Source organism: Salminus brasiliensis, chromosome 17 (assembly GCF_030463535.1).
Source record: "Salminus brasiliensis chromosome 17, fSalBra1.hap2, whole genome shotgun sequence".
Lineage (NCBI taxonomy): Eukaryota > Metazoa > Chordata > Actinopteri > Characiformes > Bryconidae > Salminus > Salminus brasiliensis.
This window is the reverse complement of record NC_132894.1, coordinates 34,007,795-34,033,480: the sequence shown is the minus strand read 5'-3', so window position 1 is coordinate 34,033,480 and position 25,686 is coordinate 34,007,795. Positions and strand designations below refer to the sequence as shown.

The following is a 25,686-nucleotide window of genomic DNA, read 5'->3' as shown; positions in this document are numbered from 1 at the left end:
GAAACATTCTTCATATTTCCTGGGGAAACACACCTTTACTCATGTGGACGAACTGTTTAGGGAGCCTTAGCTTCACTAACGTAGGGAAGAAGACCTCCAGAAGTTCCTGAGCGCCTATTATTCAGTTTCATACAAAACATAGACATGTTTGACGAGTATCTCGACTCCGAGAGGCAGATAGAGATGAGCAAAAATCTGGACCATCTGAGGGTCCTTGAGGTCCAGCTCGAGAACAACACCCCAGCAGTGGTCATCAAACTGGTCCTCAGGAACTCTCAGACGGTCCAGATTTCGCTCCACTCCAACTTGCAACATGTCAATAAACATGTCAGGACTGTCAGGGTGTCCGTAAAGACCAACCAGAGAACTTCTCAACTGGTGGTTCCTTAAAAGAGCCATTTTTGGATACAAGACGTGCAAACATGGTGTTTCAGGAACCGTCCCATATTGTAAAATGCTGAAAATACAGGTCTGAGGGTAGCGATCAAAGAGCAAAGCGTCGCCTCAATCCCACGTCCGACCGGCAGGCTGATGCTTTCTAGTGCACAACGTCCCAAAATCAGCTCTTTTAACAACCTCCCAGAACTGCCTGTGATCGACGTGAAACCGCCGGCGGCTTTTTTCTGAGCTTTTGCCTGTTCCAGGATTTGCTCCAACTGACTTCCAGAACCAGACTAGAGCTTGGGCAAAGACCTCTCTAATCCAAGACTGCAACCAAGGATTATTTGTATAGATTGATTAATCTATAGAGGTCGATTCACCGGACTTGTTTTTTAGAACAGGGATGGGCAACTCTGGTCCTGGAGGGCCGGATTCCTAAGCTTTACCTGCTTAAGCACACCTGATTCAGCTCCCCTGTTAATTACCAGGTTACGGCAGGGAAAGCCGTAAACCGCTCTGGACTCCAGCACCCCGTTGCCCACCCCTGTTTTTGAAGCTGCATCAGTGTGTGTTGAGGTGTATTCAAGATTTACAAAGTCCTACTGGAGCCTTCCAGCAATCCTCCAGCCCAACCTTCACTCACCTCATACGACCAGACGCACTGGACCCCCGCGAACCGCCGCACGCAGCGGCCCACCTCCACGTCCTCGTGCGTGGTGTACATCTCCTGCAGGCACTGGCGGATGTGGGGCACCATCCTGCGCAGCACCTCGCGGCTCATGATCACACCCGGGCCGCCCATGCAGAAGTTCTCGCCGGGCTCCAGGGCCAGCTTGCCCAGCTCGTCGCGGGCCCCCATCCCCGTCTGTCCCAGGAAAATGGCCTCGCTGCTGTTGAGGCTCCTCAGGAAGCTCTCCAGCCGGTCACTTTTGATGTAGACGTCATCGTCTGCACGCATGAACCACTCGTACTGGTCCAGGTAATGGTCGTGCATGTACTTCAGCATCATGAAGGACTTCTTCTGGGGCGGGTAGGAATCGTCCACGTTCTTCAGGGCCACGATGGGAATGGGAATGGACGTGTCGGAGCCTTCGCTGGAGAAGAACTCCACTTTGCCTGGAATGGTTTGGGCCCAGGTCCTACACAACATAAGGAGAGAGAGAGAGGGGAGGGAGAGGAGATTGATGAGGGTGAGAAGACGAATATCAGGTAGAAACCAGAACTATATAACTATATTTTAGCCAAAAGTTTGTGGACACCGATCTATTAGCCATTGGATAGTCATTGGATAAGCCTTCTGACTAACCGTCTTTTTTACAGCCCACATTTTTTACCACACACACACACACACACACACACACACACATATATATATACTATGACCCGAGGACTGCTTGTTTGAATCCCGGGTCATGCTGCCTGCCATCAGCAGCCAGAGCCAGAGAGAGCACAATTGGTCCCTTGCTCCCCTCTCCCCACATCCCTTCAGTGCGATGCTGGCCGGCACGGGCGTCTGCTAGCCGATACATCTTGCTGGGTCATTCCTCTGCCCTTTACTCATTGTACTCAGTATCAGCCAGTTAACTGCAGCACATGTCATCTACCAGAAGCCTCCTGTTGTTTTCAAAGACCGTTCCAGCTGGTTCCTTTTGGCCTACGAATATTAATATAATATCCAATATCGTTTAGCTACCGAATATCACTCTCGAATTTCCCTTGGGGATCAGTTAAATGCATTACCTGTCCATCTGTCTGCCTGAACGGCCCATCTACACCCCCGGTTATAGCACAGCTTCTAGACACAACAGCTGAGGTAGACTATGGAGCTACAACTCAACAAAATATGAAGGTCCAAGGGGAGGAGATATCACTCCTCGTGTAATTCGCCTATGTGGACAATACTGCAGTGCTCTCTCCTCCTTGTTGTTGGTGGTGGTGGTATTATTATATGAGGCCAAAGCTGGTGATGACCTTGAGCACACCCAGAGCATTTTGTCTGCTGTGGGGAACTTGGGGGGGGCTTCTGCTCATTTTCTACACATGAAGCCCACGTCACATTCACAAATAAGAGAATACGAGGATTACAGACATGCCATTCATTCCAGATTACATGCCAGCGTCGCTCAACCCAGCGCAGGTAAAACCTGATATGAAAATGACTTGTTATCTTTAGCCTCCATGTAAACAGAGCCTAGTTTAGCAGAAAGCCATAATACAGTATCAGGGTTATCTTTCAGCTCCACGTTACTGCAAAATAGGTTAATCGTATCAAATCTATTCTGGGGTCGAAGCCTGAGAAATCCAGGCCTGTTTAACGCAATATCCCGGCTTTACCCTGCCCAAAACGCATTAGCCTGGCCCACATGACGGCATGTGAGAAGACAGTACTGTTCGGACGGCGCGCTTTCTTCACAAGCCAATGTCTAATTTTATCTTCATAAGCCCTGCTGTTCTGCTATTTACAGGCATACCCTCATCCAGGCCCTTCCGAACGTCTCGACATCTCATCAATAAAGACGCAGCGCGAAAAGGTGGTGCTTTTGACTGCCCACTCCAGGCTGAGTCATGTGCTTGTGGCTTTTAGTGCGTTTTAGATACGTTCGGAGATAAAGACCACCATGGCTGGACCTGCTGAAGCACACTCTTACGAGTAGAGCCGCTTCAGGTGGTTCTTTGAGAGACGCCATGGAAGAAGAACCAGGTATGAAGCTTTTAAAGGTCTGAAGAAGCTTCAGTTGATGGCTGAGGATGGTTCCTCACGTTAGCCTTGGTTCTTCTGAGGTATCTGCCAAAGAACCGTGTACAGCACCTTTATTTTGGAGAGTGAAGCGCAGGGGTGAAGGTGGACCGAACCAGAGTGGACAGGTTTTTAGCAGACAGCAATGACAGCAGGCAATGAGGTCACTTACTTAATGGATGGGTAGAAGCCTCTAGCCTGTCTGAAGGAACATGAGGACTACTTTCACCATAGCTGAGGTTACTCTTATCCAACATACAGGCCTTTTTTTTTTTTTTTTATGTTCCGAGTGTGTGACGTGGCGTGTAAGCACTTCTGGGTGCTTATATTAATATTTGATCATATTTTTCAGAGATTATAAGAGTGTTTAAATACTTTTTAATAATTAGTCCTTGATGCCACATATTAGTAACTTATCAAAACTTGATTTAATTGGCTTACTAATGCAGGGATGACAACCAGCACAATGAGATCATATCGATTTCTGCAGATAACTACTGAAAGAAAAATAAACAAATAAATAAACTATTATCAGTAACATTTCTCATCTATATTTGGTGTATTTATGCATTTTTTTTTTACTTTAAAGATTGCCATGTTCAGCTGATGCTGCACTACTGCACTAGAATACCCTTTTTTTATTAAATCATTATTGTATTCTTGATTTTACTGCATTTTTTACTCTATAAAAGCATCAGTCCAGATCTTCCTAGCCTTGCCGGTTTGCACATTGTTCAGTAAGGAAAACGCTGGATATCAGTGCATCCCTGGTTTTCATTATTGCACAGTGCCACCCTAAAAAAAGAAAAAGAAAAAAAAAAAAAAATGCACGCCATGTTTTTTTTAATAACCTATAAAACCATAATTTACGAACATCTGCAAAAGGCTAGCTCAGCTACTGCTAATCTAAAACACCAGGAATCTCCAAAGAACCCTAACCCTCACTGAACGCCACCATTCAATCAAACGTACATGGCTTGACGGGCCACGACAATCTCTGTGGGCTGTTCAGCTTGCTTCTATGAGAAAGATTGAGTAGTGTAGTGGACAACACCACCACCACGATCCCCACCATCACCACCACGATCCCCACCACCACCACCACGATCCCCACCACCACCATCACCTTTATCCAGGGTAGAGTGGGGCCTGATACCCTGAAGCCCACTCTACACCATTCAGAGCCCTGGGGCAAGACTCCGAACTCTGGATAGGGGCAGGAGACAAACACATGCATGCTCTGAAGAAGCCGACCTCCGGCTCCTCACTGGGGGTAAGGAGACTACCCGTCTGGTCAGGACTTCTGGAACGGATGTTCTGAGGAGCTCCATCTAGAAGGGCTCCATGCAGGCCCAGCTTCTAGCCACCTAAATACCGAAAGGGGGAGGGGGGGGGGGTAACTTGCACAAAAGCATCCCTTGCCTTAGGGGCCAAGGAGAAAGAAAGGCATGTGGAAGGCACCCTGATCCCAGATCAGCAGGCCTGGGGGTTAAATGTTCCTCATTTTTGTTAAAAAAAAACCTCATTTTCACAAAAAGTTGAGTTTTACTCAACACGTTTATTATTATCATATTTAGGCTTTTACCCCCCTCCTCCACACTGCATGCAGCTGCCTTGCCTTGCCCCCCTCTCTCCCCCCCTCCTCTCCCCCCTCTCCTGATTCTCCCCCCGGGCTCCAGCTCACCTATACGCCGCCACGGCGCGGTTATTCAGGTACTTCTGCGCGGTCATAACGCCGACGAATAGGAAGTGTCCCGCTTTCTGCGCGGATCTCTCGGTCGGCTCCGGCGGCGGTGGTGGTGGTGGTGGCCACATCAGCAGCCCCCCGTGCTCCCTCCTGAGCCCAACAACGCCGCCGCCGCCGCCTCCGCCACCGCCGCAGCCCGCCGCTCCTCCGCCTCCGCCGACCCCGCTCGCCTTGCGCTTGTGCCCGGCTTTCTTCAGCTCACTGGCCCGCGGCAGAATGAGCCTGGAAGCCAGAGTGAAGCCGACCACCAGCCCCAGGAGAACGCTGAACCAGGCTCTGCGGCTCCTCCCGGCCATCCCACCGAGCTTTTTAAAATTCGGGTAGTTTAATCCACCTCTTTTTGTCTCTGGAGTCTGATTTCAGTGTGGACCGAGTGCCGGTCGAATCAGAGCCGTAGCCGAGGGGGCAGCAGCGGCAGCGGCAGCGGCGGCGGCGGTGTGTGGGTGTCGTTGCCCCGCTCCAGCGCTCCACCGCACTCGGGCTGTCTCATGGCAGGAGCCGCCGCTGTTGGGGCTCCGGCTCCAGCTACTTGTCGACGTTGCAGTGCGGCTGTAGCGGTCTCCACATGCCCGGCTGAGCTCCAACACCTCAGTGAGTCACTACCTCGGACTGAACGCTGCCTCGATCCGGCCTGAGAGCGGCGCTCCGTCCCTCCGGCGCTCCGAGCTCCGACACGCACAGCAGCCAAATGCTGCTTCTTCTGCTGCTGCCGCTGCTGTAATACAGGCGGCGCGCATAGAGCACACAGCGCCCCCCACCGGCCATCAGCTGCTATCACAAGGACATGGAGAAGAGGGGGAGGGGGGGGTCATTAATTAACCCATTAATGCCTATTAATGCCTATTAATGCATATTAATGCCTATTAATACATATTAATACATATTAATCTGAATCCATCGATTAATCAAAATATCTACATCATTTATCACCTGAGACCGTAGAGAAACCCACTTTTACCTTTTTTTTTACAGTGGAGGTGAACTGAACTAGGTAAAGGTAAAGGTGCACGTATTTGTCACTGAACAGTGTACACTGTACAGCGAAATGTGTCCTCCGCATTTAGCCCATCTGGTAGTGAACACACACTCACACACACACACATGTGTTAGGGGCAGTGAGTACACACACACACACACCCAGAGCGGTGGGCAGCCAACTCCAGCGCCCGGGGAGCAGAGAGGGTAAAGGGCCTTGCTCAAGGGCCCAACAGTGGCAGCTTGCCGAGCCCGGGAATCGAACCCACAACCCTGTTATCGATATCCCGGCGCTCTAACCGCTGAGCCACCACTGCGTCACCTAGTCAGCCTACAGCATCAACATAGACATTTTATTGGCTTATTTTATTAGAATTTAATTTATCATGTGTCCTGAGTTATATATGTGTCATATCTATGTGCTAAATCTGAAAAAGAGGGACTATTTTGCCATGCAGCATCCCTGCATGTATCCCTCCGCCACAGGCAGATTAAAAACAATTTTTAGGGCCAAAAGAACAAAAAAAGGCTTCTCAGAACGATGGCACCAGATTTCCACAGCAATCAGACAGCTTTTTTTAACCGTTTGGTGAAATACCTGTGAGAGAGAGTGTGTGAGCTTTTAGAGGTGCTACACTCTTTGTTGACGTCTGGCTCCATTCAGCACCATTGCGATAGACTCGGGACGAATGGAGAGTGTCACACTAAACTGCGGTTGAGCAAATATTAAGCAAAAGGAGAAATAATATGCAGGTTTAAAAGCAAAAGATGTTGAATGACATGTATCTGCATAGATCTTTTGCTTGCTTTGCCGTTCGTGCATTAACCCTTTAATGCTTCTTTTTAAATATTATGTCATTTAATCCAATGATTTGACTCATATTGCTTAAATTATGTTTTTAAATTATGCATTGTGGTAAAATTTGTGTATTAAATGTATTTTGATCACATGAACTACTGATTTAAAAAATGAAAAGAAGTCCAAATATATTTAAATAGATTTATTATTTCAATTATATGCAAATATTAATGAAATAATGTAAGGGCCCCTAGTTAATTCAGTCTTTCATGGACAAAATGACTTATCTTCCCATATCCAGTCACTTGTAAAGGTTTGGGTATCTCTAATCAATGGTCACATTTTGTTTTAAACTTAAATGAACTTAATTATAACATTTTCTGCAGAATTTAGAGCTTATAAACAGTGGGAGTGACACATTTACACTTAGAAACAATCAACAACCCATGTCATTTAGGGTGCCAAAACTTTTGCATAAGCCTGTATGGGTCACAGTGTACAGTGCACTTCGTTTATCTGGTACGGACCCTTTCAGTGTGGATATTTTGACAAAAAAACTGGAACCACAGAAGTGATCCACAGAAGGCCGAAGGGTCTCAAAACCCCACGAGTTTCAGGTGTTCTGAGGATTTTCATCCTCAGATTTTCTTATTAATGCTTTAATATACAGAAATGGGTTCATAGTAATAATAAATTGCCCAACAAAGATCTATACTTGCCTTTTGCTAATAAACAATACAGCATATAAACCACAGAAAACTGGAGTTGTTTATAGAGATGCAAAAAAAATATTTACATATTACATATCTAATATATATGTATCTTATATACACATAGCTCTACAGGAGGACAAAGTATATACGTACTAAACATATTAAAAATAAAGTTATATAAAAATTATATTAAATAAATACAAAATACAGAATATACAAAGACAGGAGGGATTTTCCGAGACGGGTATAGTCTGAGAGAGAGTGGAGCTAAATATAAATATGTATGTTTTTGTCTATTCCTGTTGTATAAAGTGACTGGTGATGTTGTCCATAGCAGTGATCTATATATTATTAATAAGGATCAAATAAAAAAAATATATAAATATATATATATAGTAGCAAAAGGATAAAACCACTGATTAATAATAAATAAAATAGCAGGGGTCACACTGATCAGGGTTTGAACCCATCTCTTTGTTTTCATGCTTTCCAGTTCTCCCATACAGTACAGTACAGTAAAAGGAAAACAGCGCCATCTGCTGCCCTCCGGCCGGCACTGCAGGTTCAGTGAATATTCACACCAACAGTGAGACTCTGAGGCACTTTGACAAGAACCAAACTGTGATGTTCTAGACAATGACTGGGTCATCAGAACCTCTCCAGAACATCAGGCAGGTCTTGTGTGTGTGGGGGGGTGTGACAGGGTCAGCTCACAACTTACAGGACTTTAAGAAAGATGAAGATGTCTGAAGGTGAACAGAACCACAGATACCACCGAACACCTTCAGAGGTCTTGTGGAGTCCAGATCCGGACGGGTCAGGGCTGTTTTGGTGGTAGTTTTGATGTAATTGGTGAATGTATAGTATTAAGGGACACAGTGCCCCCTAGCGTACTGCAGCCAGCGTTACAGGGACACCTGTATCATTATTCCCACTAAGACTGAACCCCTTCCCATTTCTTTTTGGACACATCATAAGTAATGGAGTTTGTTCCTCATAAAATTGATCAGAAATGCATTTATCAGAGAAAGCTGATCAATAATAATCAATAATTATTATTTATCAATAATAAGCTTTTTAAAAATATATGATATATATAATATTTAATATATATTTTGGGTTTTTTAATGATTCAAATGGTAAAATAATCCACAAAGTTACTGAAAAGCTCATCACTTATTTCAGAAGCAACTGCTTACATTACTGTCGCCCCCTAGGGGTGAAAAGCACACAGTGCAGTGGAGGCCAGTTGCACTGCCCTTTTGTGCACAGTCCTGCCCCAATGCACTGGATTCAGGTCAAGCAGACTTCATTACTTGATTATTATTTGATAATTATTCAGCGCAATCAATTCATGACTGATAACTCAGTGGTGTGAAACTGAGAGTCAGGACTGTTCACAGTGGTGGTGAACGAAACCAGACGTCCGAAGAGTCCAATGCCTCTAAAAGCTCCTCACAGACACCAAACGGTCACGACCACCCTGCCCGATGCCCCAGACACTGTTTGAGACGTTTTGGTCTTAAAGCATTTGTTCATACACTGGACAAAAAGTTTTTGGACACCGGCACCTTCATTGTTTCATTCTTCTGAAATCAAAGGTATTAATCAAGGGAGTAACTGTCTCTACTGTCCAGGGAAGAATCTTTCAGACTTTCTACTAAATGTTGGAGGAGCAATGCTGTGAGGATTTGATTGCATTCAGGAGCCTTAGTGAGGTCAGGATGTTGGATGATGATCACCAACTCATCCCAAAAGTACTGAATGGAGCTCCACCATTCATCATTCCAGAGAACACAGTCTCTTCTACTGCTCCACAGCTCAATGCTGGGGGGCTTTATATCCCCCTCTAACCCACACCTGGCATTATTAGGCAGGATGGTGCCAATAGGCTCATGTTTACTATCTGCCCCAGAGGGTCCTATTCTATTGGCAGTACTCTTTTTTTTTTTTTTTACAGGGACTAGACAAAATGTGTGTGTGCATCTGCACATCTGTGCCAGGAGTGGGTGCAACTTAAAGTAGCTGAATGCATTCATTAGAAGGGGTGTCCACAAACATTTGGACAGTGGATTTTAAAACCAGATGGTAAACAGGTACAAGCAAAGCTGTGTAAGGCAACACTGTACTAGAACTGTGCTCTCTGGAATGACGGCAGCAAACTAAAAACTCTATATGACCGTTTACACCCTAAACACTGGATTATTGCAGATATTTGAAGTTATTGTTTATATTTTTCCTTAAACCTGGATCTTTCCATCATCTCATTTCCTTCCTCTGCAGATGTTTGTTAACAGTAAATGATGAGGTTACATGTTCATGCTAAATAAAGTCTTTTAATTGTGAAAGCTGTTAAGCAAATACAGTAAAACACAAACGACTGATTTCATGTCAACGCAAATAATATTTTCTGCAACTACAAAAGAAACAAAAACAAAAAAAACTTTACACCACTGAAGAGGACACACAAATCCTCACAGATAACTGCCCAGAGGCCGCTTTCCCAAAATCACCTCCGTGCTAAGCTCATCTCAACTGGCAGAGAGAGCGTTCAGCGTGACGCTCACTCGACCATTTAAGCACAATCCCTGAACGAAGATGACTTCTGGGAAAGCCAGCCCTGTCAGGTGAGCTGAGAAAGCTACCCCAAAGGAAGTAAATCCTACAGCGCCGTCCCAAACACCTGCACACATTTCCTAAAGTCTGACGTGTTAAAAAGAGGAGCACTCCCACAACCGAAAAACATCAACCAAACCCCACTGGCCTGAGAGCCTTTAGTGAGGAGGTGTCATTAGAAGCTGTCGAGCTCACATGGATATTAGGGTTTGATCCTACAATGAAAAAAAAGAAGAGATGTTCACAAAGCAGAATTACAGCTAAATTAAGCACATCATCATTATTATTATTATTATTATTAGCACCAATTCTGAACTGACTACACTGTTAAAAACACAAGATGCTGGAGGAACATTTGGAGGTTCTTCTGTTTGAAACTGAGGAACCTCTTCAGGTTTCTTGAAGGTTCCTTAAAAGCCAGTAAAGATGTTTCAAACTGAAGAACCTCCCAAAGGTCCTCAAGGATCTCACCCTTTTAACAGTGTAGACGTACCATCCTTATTCCAATCTGTGTGCTGCGTGGTCCAGGATGAGGCCTAATCCCATTTGGAAAGTTAGATGATGCATCAATAAATCAATAAGAATGATTATTGTGTTACCCAATATTCTTAATAATAATAATAACAACAACAACAATTATAATAATAATAATAAAAATGCAAAAAATAAATGTACAAATACAGGCTAAAATCTCTCTGGAGCATAGGGGAGATATTAAGCCTAGTTCCTTCAGAATGCTGCATAGTCCAGGACTAGACTTAATCCCAATTTGGGAAATTAAGGGAAATTAGTTACAGCATTAATATTTCAGTGAGAAGAATAATTGCATGTCTAGTACGCTTACGACAAATGCCAGGTTACAGCCTAAAATCTCCCCGTAGCATTTAAGGGGCTGATTCTGCACATATGGATTAAGCCTAGCTCATTCAGAATGCTGCATAATCCAAGACTAGACTTAATCCCCCCCCCCCCCCCCCCCCCCCCCAAAAAAAAAAAAAAAACAGTCCTGTTATCCTGCATTGTGAACATCTTTGATGAAGCAAAATAAAGTGAAAAATAAAGAGTCCTACTCTGCAAGTTTAAAATCAACAGGGACGGTTTTCAAAAAAAGCTTTAAAATAAAGATCTGGTTCTGTTACCGCAGGAAAGGCCGCGAGTTTTACTCTGTACTGAGCCATAATGAGCGCTGACAGCTTCATTCAGTTGCTTAAGGTGTGCTCCTTTGCCTGAGGTCAAAAGGTCAGAAGCCACTAGGACTAGTGTCACTAGTGTCCCTCCGACCTCCTTTAACCTCATCCACCAGCGGAGGGCCCTCTTCTGCCTGGCCTCCATGCGCAGGTTCCTCCTCCGTCTCCAGTCAGTGGATTATAACCTGGTACAGAAGCAAACACAACGTTTAAGGCTCAATCTGAGAGGCAACCTGTGGTCTAACAAACTCAATTCTACCCCAGTAAAGTTTCAAAACTGATTTAATCAACATTCGAATATTCAGACTCATTCCTGGCATCATTCTTCAGCTTAGCGCAACCGATTTAACAAGAAACACGCCTCTGTAAGCAAACGTCCCCGTACAAGAAAACATGAGACAGTAGGAATGGCGTAATACCACTGCTGCGAAGAGGCCTTTTGTCGGATTTGGGCTTCAGCGCTGTCGAGGAACTGGCAGCCTCACTGCTGTTCTGCTACAATCAGAGAAAGAGGGTGTATTAAAGTTAAGACTAGATTTGATGTCCTCGATGATTCAGAATTCAGAGAGATCAGCAACCTCCTACCTGTGCAACTTTCACATTCCCTTTGTAACTCTTCCCTTCCTTCATGCTCTCCCACATCTCAATCTTTTGCTGTCTTTTCTCCTCCTCCATCTAGAACAGAAGAGAACGAGAATGTCCAATATTATGTCCAATATTTGGTCAAATTTAAGGAATCAAGGAGACTTTATTGTCATTTGCAACGCATGTGGTAAATGGGGTTGAACGAAATTGAGATCTCAAGGTCCCAGTTAAAGAGCAATCATTGAATAAATATAATAATAATAAAAATCTAGAATATAAGAAGGGTGGACATTAATGGAAATGTGGGAAAGTAGAGAAAACTAATCACAATATGATCAAAAATGTGTCAATAATAATGAATGACGTAAACAAGGTCATTCTGGGTGGGTTTGGTCTGAAACTCTAGAGAAACTTGGACAGAACTGTTCACAGTGGTGGTAAATTTGAACCATTGAACCGTCTGAACGTTTAAAAGCTCCCTCACAGAAAGTTGTCACATATAGGGACGTCCCGATCCAACCCACTTCCGATCCTTAGGTTTGCTGTAGCAGAGTGCCATCAGGCGTCCCCCAGGCGTCACTAATAGACATGATCCTCAGTTGCTGCCGACAAGCATCTCGTTTTTTCTAAATTGACCCCAGACTGTCAAGAGCTCATCTGAGACATTATTTCAGTGAGGAAAATTAAACTAAAGCTGGAGTCGGTTCTAATGCTAACTCCCCATTCCACCTTAAATAGCACCGCAGTTACTGTAAGTACGTCTCAACAGCTGAGCGTAACGGCTGCGTTACTTAAGGTGGAACGGAGAGTTCGGGGAAGAGCGTTAGCTCAGAGCCTCACTGTAAACGCTGTGACGCAGCTACAGCAGACGGCCACAGAGCAGCAGGTAAAGAGGGAGTTAGTTAATCTGCCAGAAGAGGAGGATCTAAACTTGTGTGTCTTCCACAAAATGTTGGTCAATTTTCTGCCATTTTTCTCCACGCTGCCAAAAACAACAACAACAACAACAACAAACCCAGTTTGATTGTAGCTGAGCAACAACCAAGATTTCACTCCATTATCTCCATTTGGGAAAATCTAACGTGCCTCCCATTCAGTCTGTACTCTAGAATAACACCTGGTTAGAAACCAGACCATGGTGGAAGTGCTCTAATGTTCTACCAGCGAGAGAACCACGCTCCTTTCTCTGGTTCTAAGCCAGCTCTGAGCGGCGCATTCAGAACCGAGGAGGAGGCTGAGGCTAATGCTAATGCACATACACTGAGTGATCAGACTGCAGAGTAGCAGAGAGCTGATGGTCAGGGAGGTCAGTCAGACTAAGACTAAGTAAGAACTGTAAGATATTAAACACTATAATTGGTTTATTAGTGTGGATCAGAACATCTTGCCAACACTGTGGGGCTGAATTTTTCATAGAAACACGAAGATGGGAAGATCGGTATCGGCCGATAGTCAGCATTAAGAGATTTGGATTGGATCAGGGGTACATTAAAACTCTGAAGACAGGTGTAGGTTCACTGGTGGGTCTGGACATTAAATAAAGCGGCTATATTTTCATATATTTAGTTCATGACCACTAAAGAAACTTTTAAAAATACTTAAAAAATGACTCAGTGGTACAGAAATAAACCAATTCAGGGAATGGTTTACTGGATAAAACCTCACCCACAGACTGCTTTACAGTGCTGGTTCCCATCAACTCTACTGCAAACAATTCTGACTCAGCAAGTTCCTCTAGAACAGAGAATCTGGGTGTGCTCCATTTAGCCGTGCCATTTCTAAAGAAGCGCCAAGGGCGGAGGAGCCTGTTTAAACATCAGTGGCATTTATACCATCTCTTACATAAGCAGCATGGTGCCAATGTTATTAGAGAGTCAACGTCAATGTTCTTCACTTGACTTGGTGGTTTTAATGTTCTGGCTTCCTGTAACTGCTGCTTGCATCAGATTCAAAACCCTGAGGATGGCCAAAATCAAAGCCAAGAAGCCTCCGTACTTGGTACGACGGCGATGGTCAAAAGCCGATGTGCACCAAGAGCCCTTCCAGCTTCAAGTACGGCTCGGCTCGACCCGCCATCCTTTAAGATCCAGGAAGACGGGCGTCCAGACTTTTTACTGTCCTGCACCGAAGTGGTGGAACGAGCTTCCCCTGGGTGTCCGAACAGCAGAGTCCAACACTCACTGTCCTCAAACCCAGACTGAAGACCCTCCTCTTCTGAGAGGACTTAGTGTGCAGAGTGTGTGGAGTATTGGGGTCTCCAGACTGACTTCTATATTTAGTAGAGTCTCATCTTAGAGGATCTTCTGGATTCTGGTCGATAAAAACTAGCTTAGTAAACAGTCGCTCTGGAGAAGAGCGTCTGCTAAGCGCCTTAAATGGAAACGCCGAATAAATTCAGCACATGATCCCCCATCAAACCCCCCTGAAGCACTTGCCATCACGTGCCACTCAATCAGCACTCACTCTCTGTTGCTTCTCTTTAAACTCTGCAGCTTTGGCATCGAGCTCTGCCTGCATTCTTTGCCGCGCCGCCTCCAAAGCCTCCTGGCGTCTCACCACGGCCGCAGGGTCTGGAGGGACACAAAGCAAACCAGCTTCCTTACTTTGCGCTTAATCCAAAAGCCTTATTAAGAAGATGCGTCGCACTGACCCGTACACACGACCCACTGACCTTGGCTGGATGCTGAGGCCGAGCTGCGATCCTGGCTGGAGGACCTGCTCTTGCTGAGATGCTGAATGAGGAGATAAACTCCGGCACACAGGAGCAGCAGGTACCACCCATAATCAGAGAGGAACGTGGAAACTGTGGGCGAGAAGAACCAGGTCAGAACAGAACCACACACACAGAGTGAGAGAGAGGGGGGGGAGAGAGAGAGAGAGGGGGGGGGGAGAGATAGAGAGAGAGAGAGAGAGAAGAGAGAGAGAGAGAGATTAGAGAGAGAGAGATAGAGAGAGAGACAGAGAGAGATTAGAGAGAGATAGACAGATAGAGAGAGACAGATAGAGATAGAGAGAGATTAGAGAGAGAGATAGAGAGAGAGAGATAGAGAGAGACTAGAGAGAGACTAGAGAGAGAGAGACAGATAGAGAGAGAGACAGATAGAGAGAGAGACAGAGAGAGAGAGAGACAGAGAGAGAGAGAGACAGAGAGAGATTAGAGAGAGAGAGACAGATAGAGAGAGAGAGAGAGCTAAAGAGAGATAGGGAGAGAGAGAGAGGGAGAGAGAGAGAGAGATAGAGAGAGATTAGTGAGAGAGAGAGAGAGGGAGAGAGAGAGAGAGACAGATAGAGGGAGGGAGGGAGATAGAGAGAGATTAGTGAGAGAGAGAGAGAGGGAGAGAGAGAGAGAGGGAGGGAGAGAGAGAGAGAGGGAGGGAGAGAGAGAGAGAGGGAGGGAGAGAGAGAGAGAGAGAGAGGGAGGGAGGGAGAGAGAGCTGTGTAGGATACTGGGCTCCTCAGGGTGCTGAGCTGAGCTGTTGCTACAGAGCCAGAGTAAAGATGTCTGACTGTGGTCAAGTTTCAGTCTGAGAGATAGTTAGTTAGTTAGTTAGTTAGTAAACAGGCTGTGTTATAACATTAATATAATGAGCTAGGGCTGTTTATAAAGCCTATATTAACAGTTAATAAATAAAACCAGTGAAATGAGAGCAGGCTGAACCCTCCAGCCCTCCAGACAGTGAGTCAGCTAGTAAACAAACGGGCTGCCCTCGCTCACTTCAGCCCTCAGCGGACCCGGGGGCGCTGATTATTCGACCTCAGGGGGAAATGAACACATTATAAGTGCAGCTAGTTCACAGTTCCTGTCTCCTAAATCTCTGAGCTGCTGTTTTCCTACCAGCGGTCTGGAAGAAGCTCAGGTCCTGGTTCTCCAGACCCCCCTGTCCTCCTCCTCCTCCTCCTCCTCCTCCTCTAACATCGGCAGCGCCGTTCACTGACTCCATCGCTCAGTAACAGTCGACCCTACTGCCTCTAAGGCGCCGGCGGTCCTGACTCAAGCCCAGCTAGGAGCACCTTTCCGCGGCGTGGCTGTGGCCGAGCGCCCTGCTAGCTAACTCCACTTAGCCGAGCCAGACTTCCTGAGTTTAAGGATGACGTGGAGGAGAGCGCTGAGAGGGCGGGGCTAGTAGGAATTCTCCTAGTTCATTGGCTGCTGGCCGGACTATATTATGCAAATAGGCGTTTACAGAACCAATCAGGAGACAGCAAAGCAGCGCCATGATCGTGTTTTTTTTTCGTTAATAAAAAAATATTAAATTAAATATTCTTAATTTTTAATGTTTTATTATTTTATAGCGTATTTAAAGATAACTTAAAAGTATTAAAAAATATTTAAAAATATTTTATACTTGCTGTTATTGTTATTACTATTTTGACGCCCTCTGAATTATTATTCATATATTATGTAAATAAGCGCTTACAGAATTGAAATTATCATTAATTAAAAATGATAAAATCCACCTATCCCTTCATAATTTAATATCTGAATCTTCCTGGTTATGTTTGCGGTGAGTCCAGAGCCTGAGCCAGAGTCATTAATGATAAAGCAGGAATAGCAGGAAAAATATTAAATTGTTTGTATTATTGTATTTTATATAATAAAAATGATCAGTTGTTCATATGAATAATTAATACGAACCTCTTTTCCTATTTTTTTGTACATAAATGCACATTTCCTATTCTATGTATTAATATGGATGTACTAGTGCGTCTCAAAAAATGTAATATAGTGAAGATTTGTATTTAAATCCTATATGAAAAGGATAACTGTCATATTTCATATATTTATTACATTTAAAGAGACACATTTCAAGCTCTTTTATGTTGATACTGTTTGATAGTAATTTTTTCAAACTCCAAGTTAAATATTCTGACATTTAAAAAAAATGATTTTCATGAAATCTATCAAGTAAACCGAAAAATTGAAATTGACGTTTTCCACAAGATTAAATTGTTTTAGATGCAGTAGTGTATATACTGTGTACGACCACTGCAATGGACTGCGCACCTACAATTTGCAGACATGACAAGGGATTTGATTTAGATTACAAAATTAAAATGCATTTCATATATTTTAACTAACCGTATTATCTTATATTATACCTTTAAATCATTGTATGAGAACATATTTAGCACTATTGTTTATATAATGTTTCTGTGACAACTAGAAAAACAGAGTTTAAGACTGGCAATACACTATTAGTGTTAAAATACAAATAAAATAAATCATTAAATAATTAATAACAGTTTACTTTCTGCTGTTTTACACAAAACACATGCCGTGGGAGTTTAGGTTCAGTATGTTTATTTACAATTCAGACATGGAGCTGGAATTTGATTAGAAATTCCATTATACATTTTAGGCATTTTTATAAAAGACGTAACGTACTGCGTGGCAGATCTCTATTCACAACAGATAGAACGTTAAACCTGGACCCGTCACTGAGGACAATATTTACACTGCATTTCTGTAACCAGTAAATATTCAGGGTGTGCATAATCCTATTTTGGCTCTGAATGAACAAATTACTCCACAACTAACTAAAGCATGGACTCTGAGAAGCATCTGAATGAGTGCGAGACTCTGGTGGACTACAAAAACAAAAAAAATCTATTTACAGACATTTCCAAGAAAAAATAAAAGCAAATTTATTAGAAAAATGTGTCTTTAATGTGATTAACTTAAAAAAAAAAACACAGTGACAAAATAAAAGAAATACCCAACATACTCAGCCTCTTGACTTGACTGCACTGACTACCTCAGAAAGGGCTACTAACTCTGAAAGGCCATCCACACAACTCTAAAATCTACTATGATCCATTAACATGCATGTCTTCCTCCATGTCCATGTCTCCTTCCTGATTCTCAGTGTGCTCCTCCTCCCCCTCCATTTCACCTCCACCAGCAGCCTCGTACATGGACATGGACTCCTGCATCCCCCCTTCAGTCTCCTCTTCCTCCTCTTCTACCATGCTTTGGGCACCTGAGGAAAATAAAGAGTCAGTGTTAGCGCAGCTCGCCCCCCGAAACCAGGTTCACATTGACAGGGAACACGCCACACATTTCATAGTCCCTTTTCAACACTGTTTGTTATAAAAGTAAAAGCAGTTCATCTTTGGTTCATATGTATTTATTTAGGTACAATAATTCCTAAAAACCTCCTGGAAGTCCAATGGAAGTCTGTAAAATTGCAATTTTATTCTGCAGGATTTCTATTGGTCCATTAATTATGAAAAGCGACAAATTATACACTATCAATATAATTTAATAGTATAAATTCTATAGGCCCTGACTTATCATTTTAAGCAGCAGACTCTGAAAACATCATCCACTGATTAGCCAAAATATTAGTACCACTGAAAGGTGAAGTGAAAAACACTGATTATCTTCATCTACAGCTGCTCCAGTCAAGGGGTGGACATATTAGGCAGCAAGTGAACGGTCAGTTCTTGAAGGTGATGAAAAAAATGGACAAGCATAGGAATCTGAGACAGTTTGACCAAAAAAAAAAAAAAGGGGGGGGGTCAGAACATCTCCAAAACATCAGCAAGCAGGCCTTGTGGGCTTTCTGTTTCTGCTGGTATGCAGTGGTCAGCATGTACCAAAAGTGGTACAAAAACACAACAAAAAAAGACAACCAGTGAACCAGTGAGAACATCATGGGCACCTAGAGCTCACTGACATGATCCATAGAAGCCCAATCTCACTACTTACAGGACTTAAAGGATCTCCTGCTAACATATCAGTGCTAGATACCACATGCTACCTTCAGAGGTATTGTGGAGCCCATTATGAATTTGTTGTGGCGGCACAAGGGGGACTTTTTCATAATTAGGCAGGGGTGTGCTAATGTTATGGCTATTTTTTTTAAAGTTATATAGTATCTAATTAGCACTTAGTGGAATCACATTAAACACAGTCATGCCTTACATATATATTTTTAAAATAACGATCAGACCACTCTCCCTATATCCCACATCCATGCAAGACCACATATGAAAGTGGTGCAAACCTGACGTCCACTCAGCTCATGGGAACAGATCTCCAATCTAAGTTCATACAGCCCAAATTAAATCGAAGTGACCTGAGATTAAAGGAATGACCTTTGCACGACCCTTTCAGATTACCGGGTCACAAACAGTACCTTGTCTGTTTTCCCTGCCGGGGATCTGTCCGGCCTGGAGCAACCCCTTCAACCTCTCTACCTCAGCGAGTGACGTGGCATTGGCGATGGCATTCTGTGGAAAGGTCATTCAGCAAAAAGCAACAGTTAGCACTGAATCAACTGCAACGAGCAACATCCACACACAGCTGGTCACGCTAATGTAAAAAAAAAAACTCCATGCCTTGATAGCTTCCACGTCTGCTGCAGAAGGTCCAGTCTTCTTTTTGTCAGCCTGTAGGCCAGCTCCTGGCGTGAACCTAGAACACACACATTCAAACAAAGGTTCTTTTACCAGCTGGTCCAAAGCAGGCGTGCTCCTTCAGCCTTTTAACCACTGTTCTTCCAATCAGAGTGTAGTATCTTGTGCATCTTATCTGTTGTTAATAAACTGATACAAAAGTAGAGAAGTGCCTTGAGCCAGCTCTCCAGGAATACACTGTTCAGGTTTTGGTTTTAGGTGAAGCCAATTCATGACAATTGCACTGTTTTGGATGGGATTTTTAAAAAAAAAAAAAAAAAAAAAAAAAAAAAAAGGGGGGTCCAAAGGGCCCATAACCCAGTTCGGAGAGTCCAGTGATTCGGAAGAGCTGTGCTTGGTCAAGGGGTTTCGTCTTACGTTTTCGTGCGCTTGCCAATATCCTTTGCAAGCTGTGCACCTCGTTTGCCTTTGAACATTTTCTCAGCCTCTTGACGTTCCTGCGGCGATACATCACAAAGGTAAAGTGAACGCTGACAAAACAACATCACGACAACGACCAGGATGCATCACCTTTCAAGATGAGGGTTAAATAAGTTGATGCAAGCTGGTGCAGGGGTCCTCTATCAAACCCAAGAGCTAGAGCGCTTATCTGAGATCAGTTAGGTAGATACATTCGGACGATATGGAGAAGACAGCTGGTCACAGATCAGCGCCAGGTGTGTTCGGCCTTGACATATGACCTGAAACTCCTCTAAGCATTTCTATTAAGTAGATAAAAAGCTCCCGGACAAAAATAATAGGCTCCTGAATGAAGATGAGGCTATAAATACCTGTGGAGTGTGTGATGGGATGATGGATTGAGAAGAGGCATTTTGGCATGGCCAAACACCACAGTGTGAAGGAAGGAGCTGAATCTGCAGCTGTATGGGAGCGTACGGTCATACAGGTCTACCAGCAGAGGCAGAAACCCCACCAGCCTACAGGAGATTCTCCTCATTCTTGAGCCGAAGGGAGCCAAGACCTATCGCAGACCACTCTGCAGTCCCCTGTGGAGTGTTCAGCCTTTCAGATATTGGCGGGGAAGGACCTGCAGTGACTCTCATTCAAAGCAGTCCCTTTCCCTCAGTTTCGCTTTTCGGACGAGGAGGATTTCCTGTAGACTGGGATTTCTGCCTCTGCTGGTAGACCTGTATGACCGTATGCTTCCAGATTCCGCTCCTTTCTTCACACTGTGGCCTTCGGCAGGCCCAAATGCAATCACTCCTTTTAGCCAACCATTCACATCTGGATGTGACCCATTTTTCAACCAATCCAACGAGACACTGACTGCACTGTACCTCCTCCTCTTAATCTATGAATCTTCTCACCAGCACACCCTGCAGGTATTTTTTTTTCAGCCTGATGATTCTTGGACATTGCCATCTGCAGGAGCCTAAAGGTACCATCACCTTAAACACTCTGGGAGCACCCTAGGGAGCTTAGTTTGCTCAATTTCCAAATAAAGGTGCTTCAAGGATTTAAACTTCAAAAACATTAATAATTTAATTAGATATCTGTACATTAATTAAATTCTAATCAAACATTTAAAAGCATAAACATAATATTTTAATATTTGACTCAAACCCAGTCGGTTCATAAGCTCGAACTCAGCCCAGAAGTTACTGACTCACTCTGCATGTACTATACCTTTAATTTCACCTTCTGGAAATCCAGAACACGTATTTGTGGAAGCTTGTTGATGACATACAGTCTGTAATGCTTCTTATTGGTCACTGGATTCCTTAAAAGACTGGAGACAAAACTCAGTGAGAAAAATCACAATCAGGTTCCACCAAGAATAAATTCCAGGTTTTCTGGATGCATGTGAAACTAAGGCTAAGCACAAGCAGTGGAAAACTACTATTGACCAGAACCAGGGTGACGCTGTAACTGTGTCTGGATGAAGCAGCTTAAAAGCCCTGTGCTACTCAGTACCTGAGGAGAGTTAAGGTCTTCACAGATGCAAGAGGATCCAGATCACCCTGTAAATAAATGACAAACAGACCATGAAACACTTGCCCAAGTTCACTAAAACACACTCATATCACAATCAGAAAACATCAGCACTTTAAAGATCTCAGCACTGTTGTCAATGGTTAAAGAAGCTTTTTAAAAATCTAACACAAAGAAAGCACTGTGTGTGCGACACTCTTATACAAAACTCTGGGCACCCCTTGTCAAAATGGACATTTTTGTAAATACAAATGACAAATTTGTAAATAAAGAATTATTTTATATGCAATGCATTTAAAGGTGGATTTAAGAAGCTATATAAAACCAGAGAAAAAGCGCTTATAGACCCCAGAGGGTTAATGAGACTGTACGTACACACACACACACACACACACACAAACACACAAACTAAACTCCCACTACTCACCAGTTCTTGAATGTTATTACTTGTGAGGATCAGCTCCTTTAAATTGGGCAAAGCCTGCTCCAGGTTTTCCCCAATCCGGCTGCATCAGAACAACAATGAAAGCATCAGTTTTCACTCATGAACAAACTCGGCTCACCTCGATTTCACTGATACACTTCAATACGTGGGTTCCTATGCATCTATGGTACACTTTAGAAATACTCCCTTAATTGGCTCCTTAATTAGAACACTGCGGTGGAAAGGGCAAAGAATGAGACTTCTAATAATTCTTGAAGAAATATAGATATATATAGATACAACAAACAGTAAACTTTCAGTATTTTAATATAAAGCAGGATATAACAAAAGTCTGACTTCTAACCAAAGTAACAAACTGCCCCCATTTCAATGAACCAATTGAAGCTTCCACTGATTTACAATAAAACCTGCCCGACTACAGATGAGGTCTCCCCTCCCTCACCAGATGCGGTTGTTGTTCATCAGCACAGTCTTCAGCCTCTTGAGCAGCGGGAACCCGTCCAGCTTTCGGACCTCGTTATCAGAGAAGTCGATGGTGTCGAACTGGTCCAGAGTGGCGCCGAGATTCTCCAGCACTGGGATTTTGTAACCTGAGAGGTGAAGAAATATGAAGACATGAGGAAAAGGAGGCACAACCTGTCCTGGGGTTTAGAGCTAGAACCAACTCCAGCTTTAACACAAGCTTGTCTGCAGCTTCCACGACAATGAAACTGAAGGTGGGCTGGAAACATCCGAAGTCTTGTTTTAGTCTTTAAAGACTTTTCGAACGTCTAGTAGGTTTTATTTAAACACTAAAACGAGACTAAGACGTCCAGCCCACATTTTAGTGGGTTTTTATTAAACTCTGGTGTCTTAGAGACGGCTTTCCTGTCTCCAGAGCTTCGGCATTTCTCTTTAACCCAAATAAAACCCCAAAACGTTCCAGCTCCTCGGCTGATACGTGCTTCAGGAAACCTTATGCAAAGAAATAAAATTGGGAAATCTGGGAAATCTCAGAACCCTAATGTCAGACGGACATCCTGTAAACTTTCAGCATTATTAACACTCACTGGCACCACATTTGCACACAAAGCTGGTTCTCCAAAGAACCACACACTAAAATGCTGGTGGTTTCCAACCCTGGTCCTGAAAGATCTCCTGCCTGGCACATTTTAGTGTTGGCCAGCACTCCCAGCACACCTGATCCAGCTAATGAGGAGACTGGGGATTGGGAAGCCCTTGCAGCTGAAGGTGGTTAGTTGGTTGGTTGGTGATGTGCAGGGCTGGGCTGGGGATCCTCCAGGACCAGGGCTGGGGACCACCTGGCTCTAGGGGACCAGAACAGGCTCTTCTTCTGCAGCAAGCAAAGACCCCTAGTGTAGTAAAATTGTAAAAATGCAGTCCTGTGGCTTTTCTAATTAGCAATCAGGATTATTGGGCTTATTTTGGGCAGAAAAGACCCTTATTATCATCCAGACATGAAGACCCTCATCAACACAGCCTCTTCTACTGACCACCTGCAGAAACCATGAGCACTACTGGGTCAGTCTGGGTGAGCATGATCAGTGTTAATAACGGTGTTAGACTGAGGTAGAGGAGTGTGTGTGTGTGTGTGTGTGTGTGTATTCTCCTACCTCTCAGGTCGAGCTCTCTGTCCCGGACGGGGTTGGTGTACTGGGCCGCCTGCTCAATCAGCTCAGCCGACAGCTTCACCATGTTGATTAATTACAGCAACGAAATAAATCAATCAAATAAAGGAAATAAACCAAAAATCAGCCCCTAAAAGCAGCCCGAGCCTCTCATTCACCAGCACGGACACACAACGCACACGCTGCCGCCAGGAAGTCTCTAAAGAGCGGCCACACAGGCGGTGCTGCCCCCCTGTGGCCTGGAGGCGCCACTGATGTACCTTTCTCTCGTTTCCCCCTAATTTCCTCCCCCAGTCTCTCTCTTCCTTCCTTATTTTACCTCTTCTTTCTCTTTCCTTCATTTAGATCTAGTTTTTAAAGAGATATCCCATTTAAAAGTTGTGGCCAATGGGATCCCAAATTGTGTCCCTGGCTTAAATAAGTGGAGATCTTTGTTCCCATGACTTAAAATTAAGCTGTAAAAACCTTTAAAAAGGTTTAAAAACTCCCATAACATTAAAATGTGCCTAAAATATCATGTAGGTGCCCCCTCACGCCGGCAAAACAGCTCTGACCCGTCAAGGAACGGACTCCACAAGACCCCTGAAGGCAGATCCTTCAGGGCCTGTCGCCGGATCCCCGGTTGCTCTCGGTGGGTACTGATCACTGCACACCGTGAAGAACAGCCCACAAGACCTGCCTGATGTTTTGGAGAGGTTCTGACCCAGTCAGTGTCTAGAACATCACAGTTTGGTTCTTGGGGCTCAGATTCTTACGCTTGTCCATGTTACCTGCTTCATCATCTTCATCATCTTCATCATCTTCAGGAACTGACTGTTCACTGTAATGCTGTACATTCACGCCTTCAGAGGAGCCACTGAATCTGACCATCAGTGATTTTGGTTCAGCTGTCAGTGGTTTTAATATTATGGCTGAAAGGTGCAACTACTGTATATTTAGTATTAAATATTTGACTGGTTTTATTCATCGTTGTTTCCATATAACTGGTCTTGAACTGATCTAGGAACAGTAGACCTTTCCAGCCTGCAACCAGTGCCGACAGTGACCCAGCAGGAGAGGGGTTCTGCCGGTATTCTGTCCACTACTACACTGCATACGAGTGCCCAGCCAACGTTCTCACGTGGGGCTCACATGGGCCAGGTAGATTTCAGGGGGGTTTGTCCATCCTTTGTTACTGGGACCCACTTGAACTTCCCAGCACACTGTAATCTCACATGGGTCCCATCTAGGCCTCATGTGCAGTGCAAAAACCTAGATGTGGCCCAAGCTTAACCCTTCCAGGTCCGATCACTGACTCTGGTGGGCGTTCATATGTGGGGAGACCATCGAACCTGAGGTCAAGACTTTCTGGTTTCCAGTTGGGCTGCCCATACAGGCCCCATTTGGACATATCAGCTGGGTGTAAACAGTCAGGGTTTCCTTTAAGGGATAAAGAGAGGTTTTAGGATATCTGCTGGGCTGCGGCCCTCCAGGACCTGAGCCTGACACTGCTGTATTATGAATGACTATAAGCTCTACACATCTCAGAAGGTCCAAGCATTTCAAACTGTCCCCAAAGTCAAAGTGTTCTTTTCCTCGAAGTTTTGGGGGGAAAAAAAGGACAGATTTCTGTAATCCCCGATCTGATGACAAACCAGCCAAGGGTGATGAGAAAAATGCAGCTTTTAAAGTAAGAGCAGCTTTACTCTCGCAATTAACTGTAATTCTGTGAGCTATTTCATGGTCAATTTCATGCTCTTTCTCTTTAATCAACATGGTTTCAGATTACCCCCACGCTTAAATTGCACGCCGCAGCACTGTAACGCTAAAATGCCCAGCCTGGCATTCGCCGACGGGCATATCAGTCAAACGTAATTCATATCAATTACACAAAATCAGCTTTTCATCCATCCTGCAGTTTTTAAATGGAAGCTCAGAGTCTCAGAGTCGTCCACAGGCCTCCTGACGGCCGGTGCAGGAGGAGAAAACCTGGACGCTTTTAGAGGCGGCCGTTACTTTAAGCCTTGACAAGTTCATAAAGAGGCTGGCAGATGGTGCTCAGCGTAGCTGAGGTGTGGAGGGATGCTGGTGTGTTACTGCAGGACAATATATTCACAAAGTGGCAGCTGGACAGAAGCCAAGCCAAAAATCAGCAGACGTGTGCTTCTAGATTTATTCGCTAACAAACAAGAGGCTCGAAAACTGGCCTTCTGGGCTGATCAGCATATAAAAGTCCCATAGTTCCACGTTTATGGTGGGGTGGGGGAGCAAATTAGACCACGTCCCTATAAATATACAATCCAGTCCTCAACCCAAAGGACTATCAACATCTTTGCAGGCCTCCTTTCTTCCCCCGTCTTTTTGGTTCGGCACTTTTCAAGCTCCTTTTCTTCCTATCTCTCAAAGGAGCTCCGCCGAATTGTCTCTTTCAAACGTCCTTTTTTTAAGTCAGCGGGGATTTGCTGAGGTGGTTCTGCTCTGTTGGGCTTGTTGTCCAGAAATAATGGATTTTTTTTTTTTGCCCTCCTCCTTCTGAACAG

At 44.2% G+C, this 25,686-nt stretch overlaps 3 protein-coding genes across 4 annotated transcripts in view; all 3 read right to left on the bottom strand.

Annotated features, from left to right (window-relative positions):
• The window catches only part of chsy1 (chondroitin sulfate synthase 1), a 60,517-nt gene extending 54,975 nt beyond the window's left edge, over positions 1-5,542 (bottom strand). Inside the window, exons 1-2 of the mRNA XM_072660265.1 lie at positions 4,803-5,542; positions 1,025-1,520 (exon numbers count right to left, since the gene is read on the bottom strand). Of these exons, the coding sequence (XP_072516366.1) occupies positions 1,025-1,520; positions 4,803-5,161 (855 nt within the window). The 5' untranslated portion in view covers positions 5,162-5,542. The remainder of the gene's footprint in view (positions 1-1,024; positions 1,521-4,802) is intronic.
• A 5,417-nt stretch (positions 5,543-10,959) lies between these two features.
• selenos (selenoprotein S) lies at positions 10,960-15,814 on the bottom strand. Of its 2 annotated transcripts, none has more exons than XM_072660089.1 (6): positions 15,576-15,814; positions 14,412-14,543; positions 14,204-14,310; positions 11,741-11,830; positions 11,575-11,650; positions 10,960-11,340 (listed from the first exon to the last, which is right to left on the bottom strand). In XM_072660089.1, the coding sequence occupies exons 1-6, from the start codon at positions 15,679-15,681 to the stop codon at positions 11,261-11,263; spliced, it is 591 nt and encodes a 196-aa protein (XP_072516190.1). In that variant the 5' UTR covers positions 15,682-15,814; the 3' UTR covers positions 10,960-11,260. The 2 variants fall into 2 exon arrangements, with proteins under 2 accessions (XP_072516190.1, XP_072516191.1); XM_072660090.1 differs by having other exon boundaries at positions 11,575-11,647.
• A 1,211-nt stretch (positions 15,815-17,025) lies between these two features.
• Positions 17,026-23,360, bottom strand: snrpa1 (small nuclear ribonucleoprotein polypeptide A'). The gene is made up of 9 exons (XM_072660867.1): positions 23,153-23,360; positions 21,982-22,129; positions 21,522-21,600; positions 21,077-21,123; positions 20,789-20,891; positions 19,520-19,599; positions 19,085-19,160; positions 18,883-18,976; positions 17,026-17,721 (listed from the first exon to the last, which is right to left on the bottom strand). Exons 1-9 carry the CDS (start codon positions 23,232-23,234, stop codon positions 17,549-17,551), a joined length of 882 nt encoding a protein of 293 aa, XP_072516968.1. The 5' UTR covers positions 23,235-23,360; the 3' UTR covers positions 17,026-17,548.
• Positions 23,361-25,686: the final 2,326 nt, after the last annotated feature.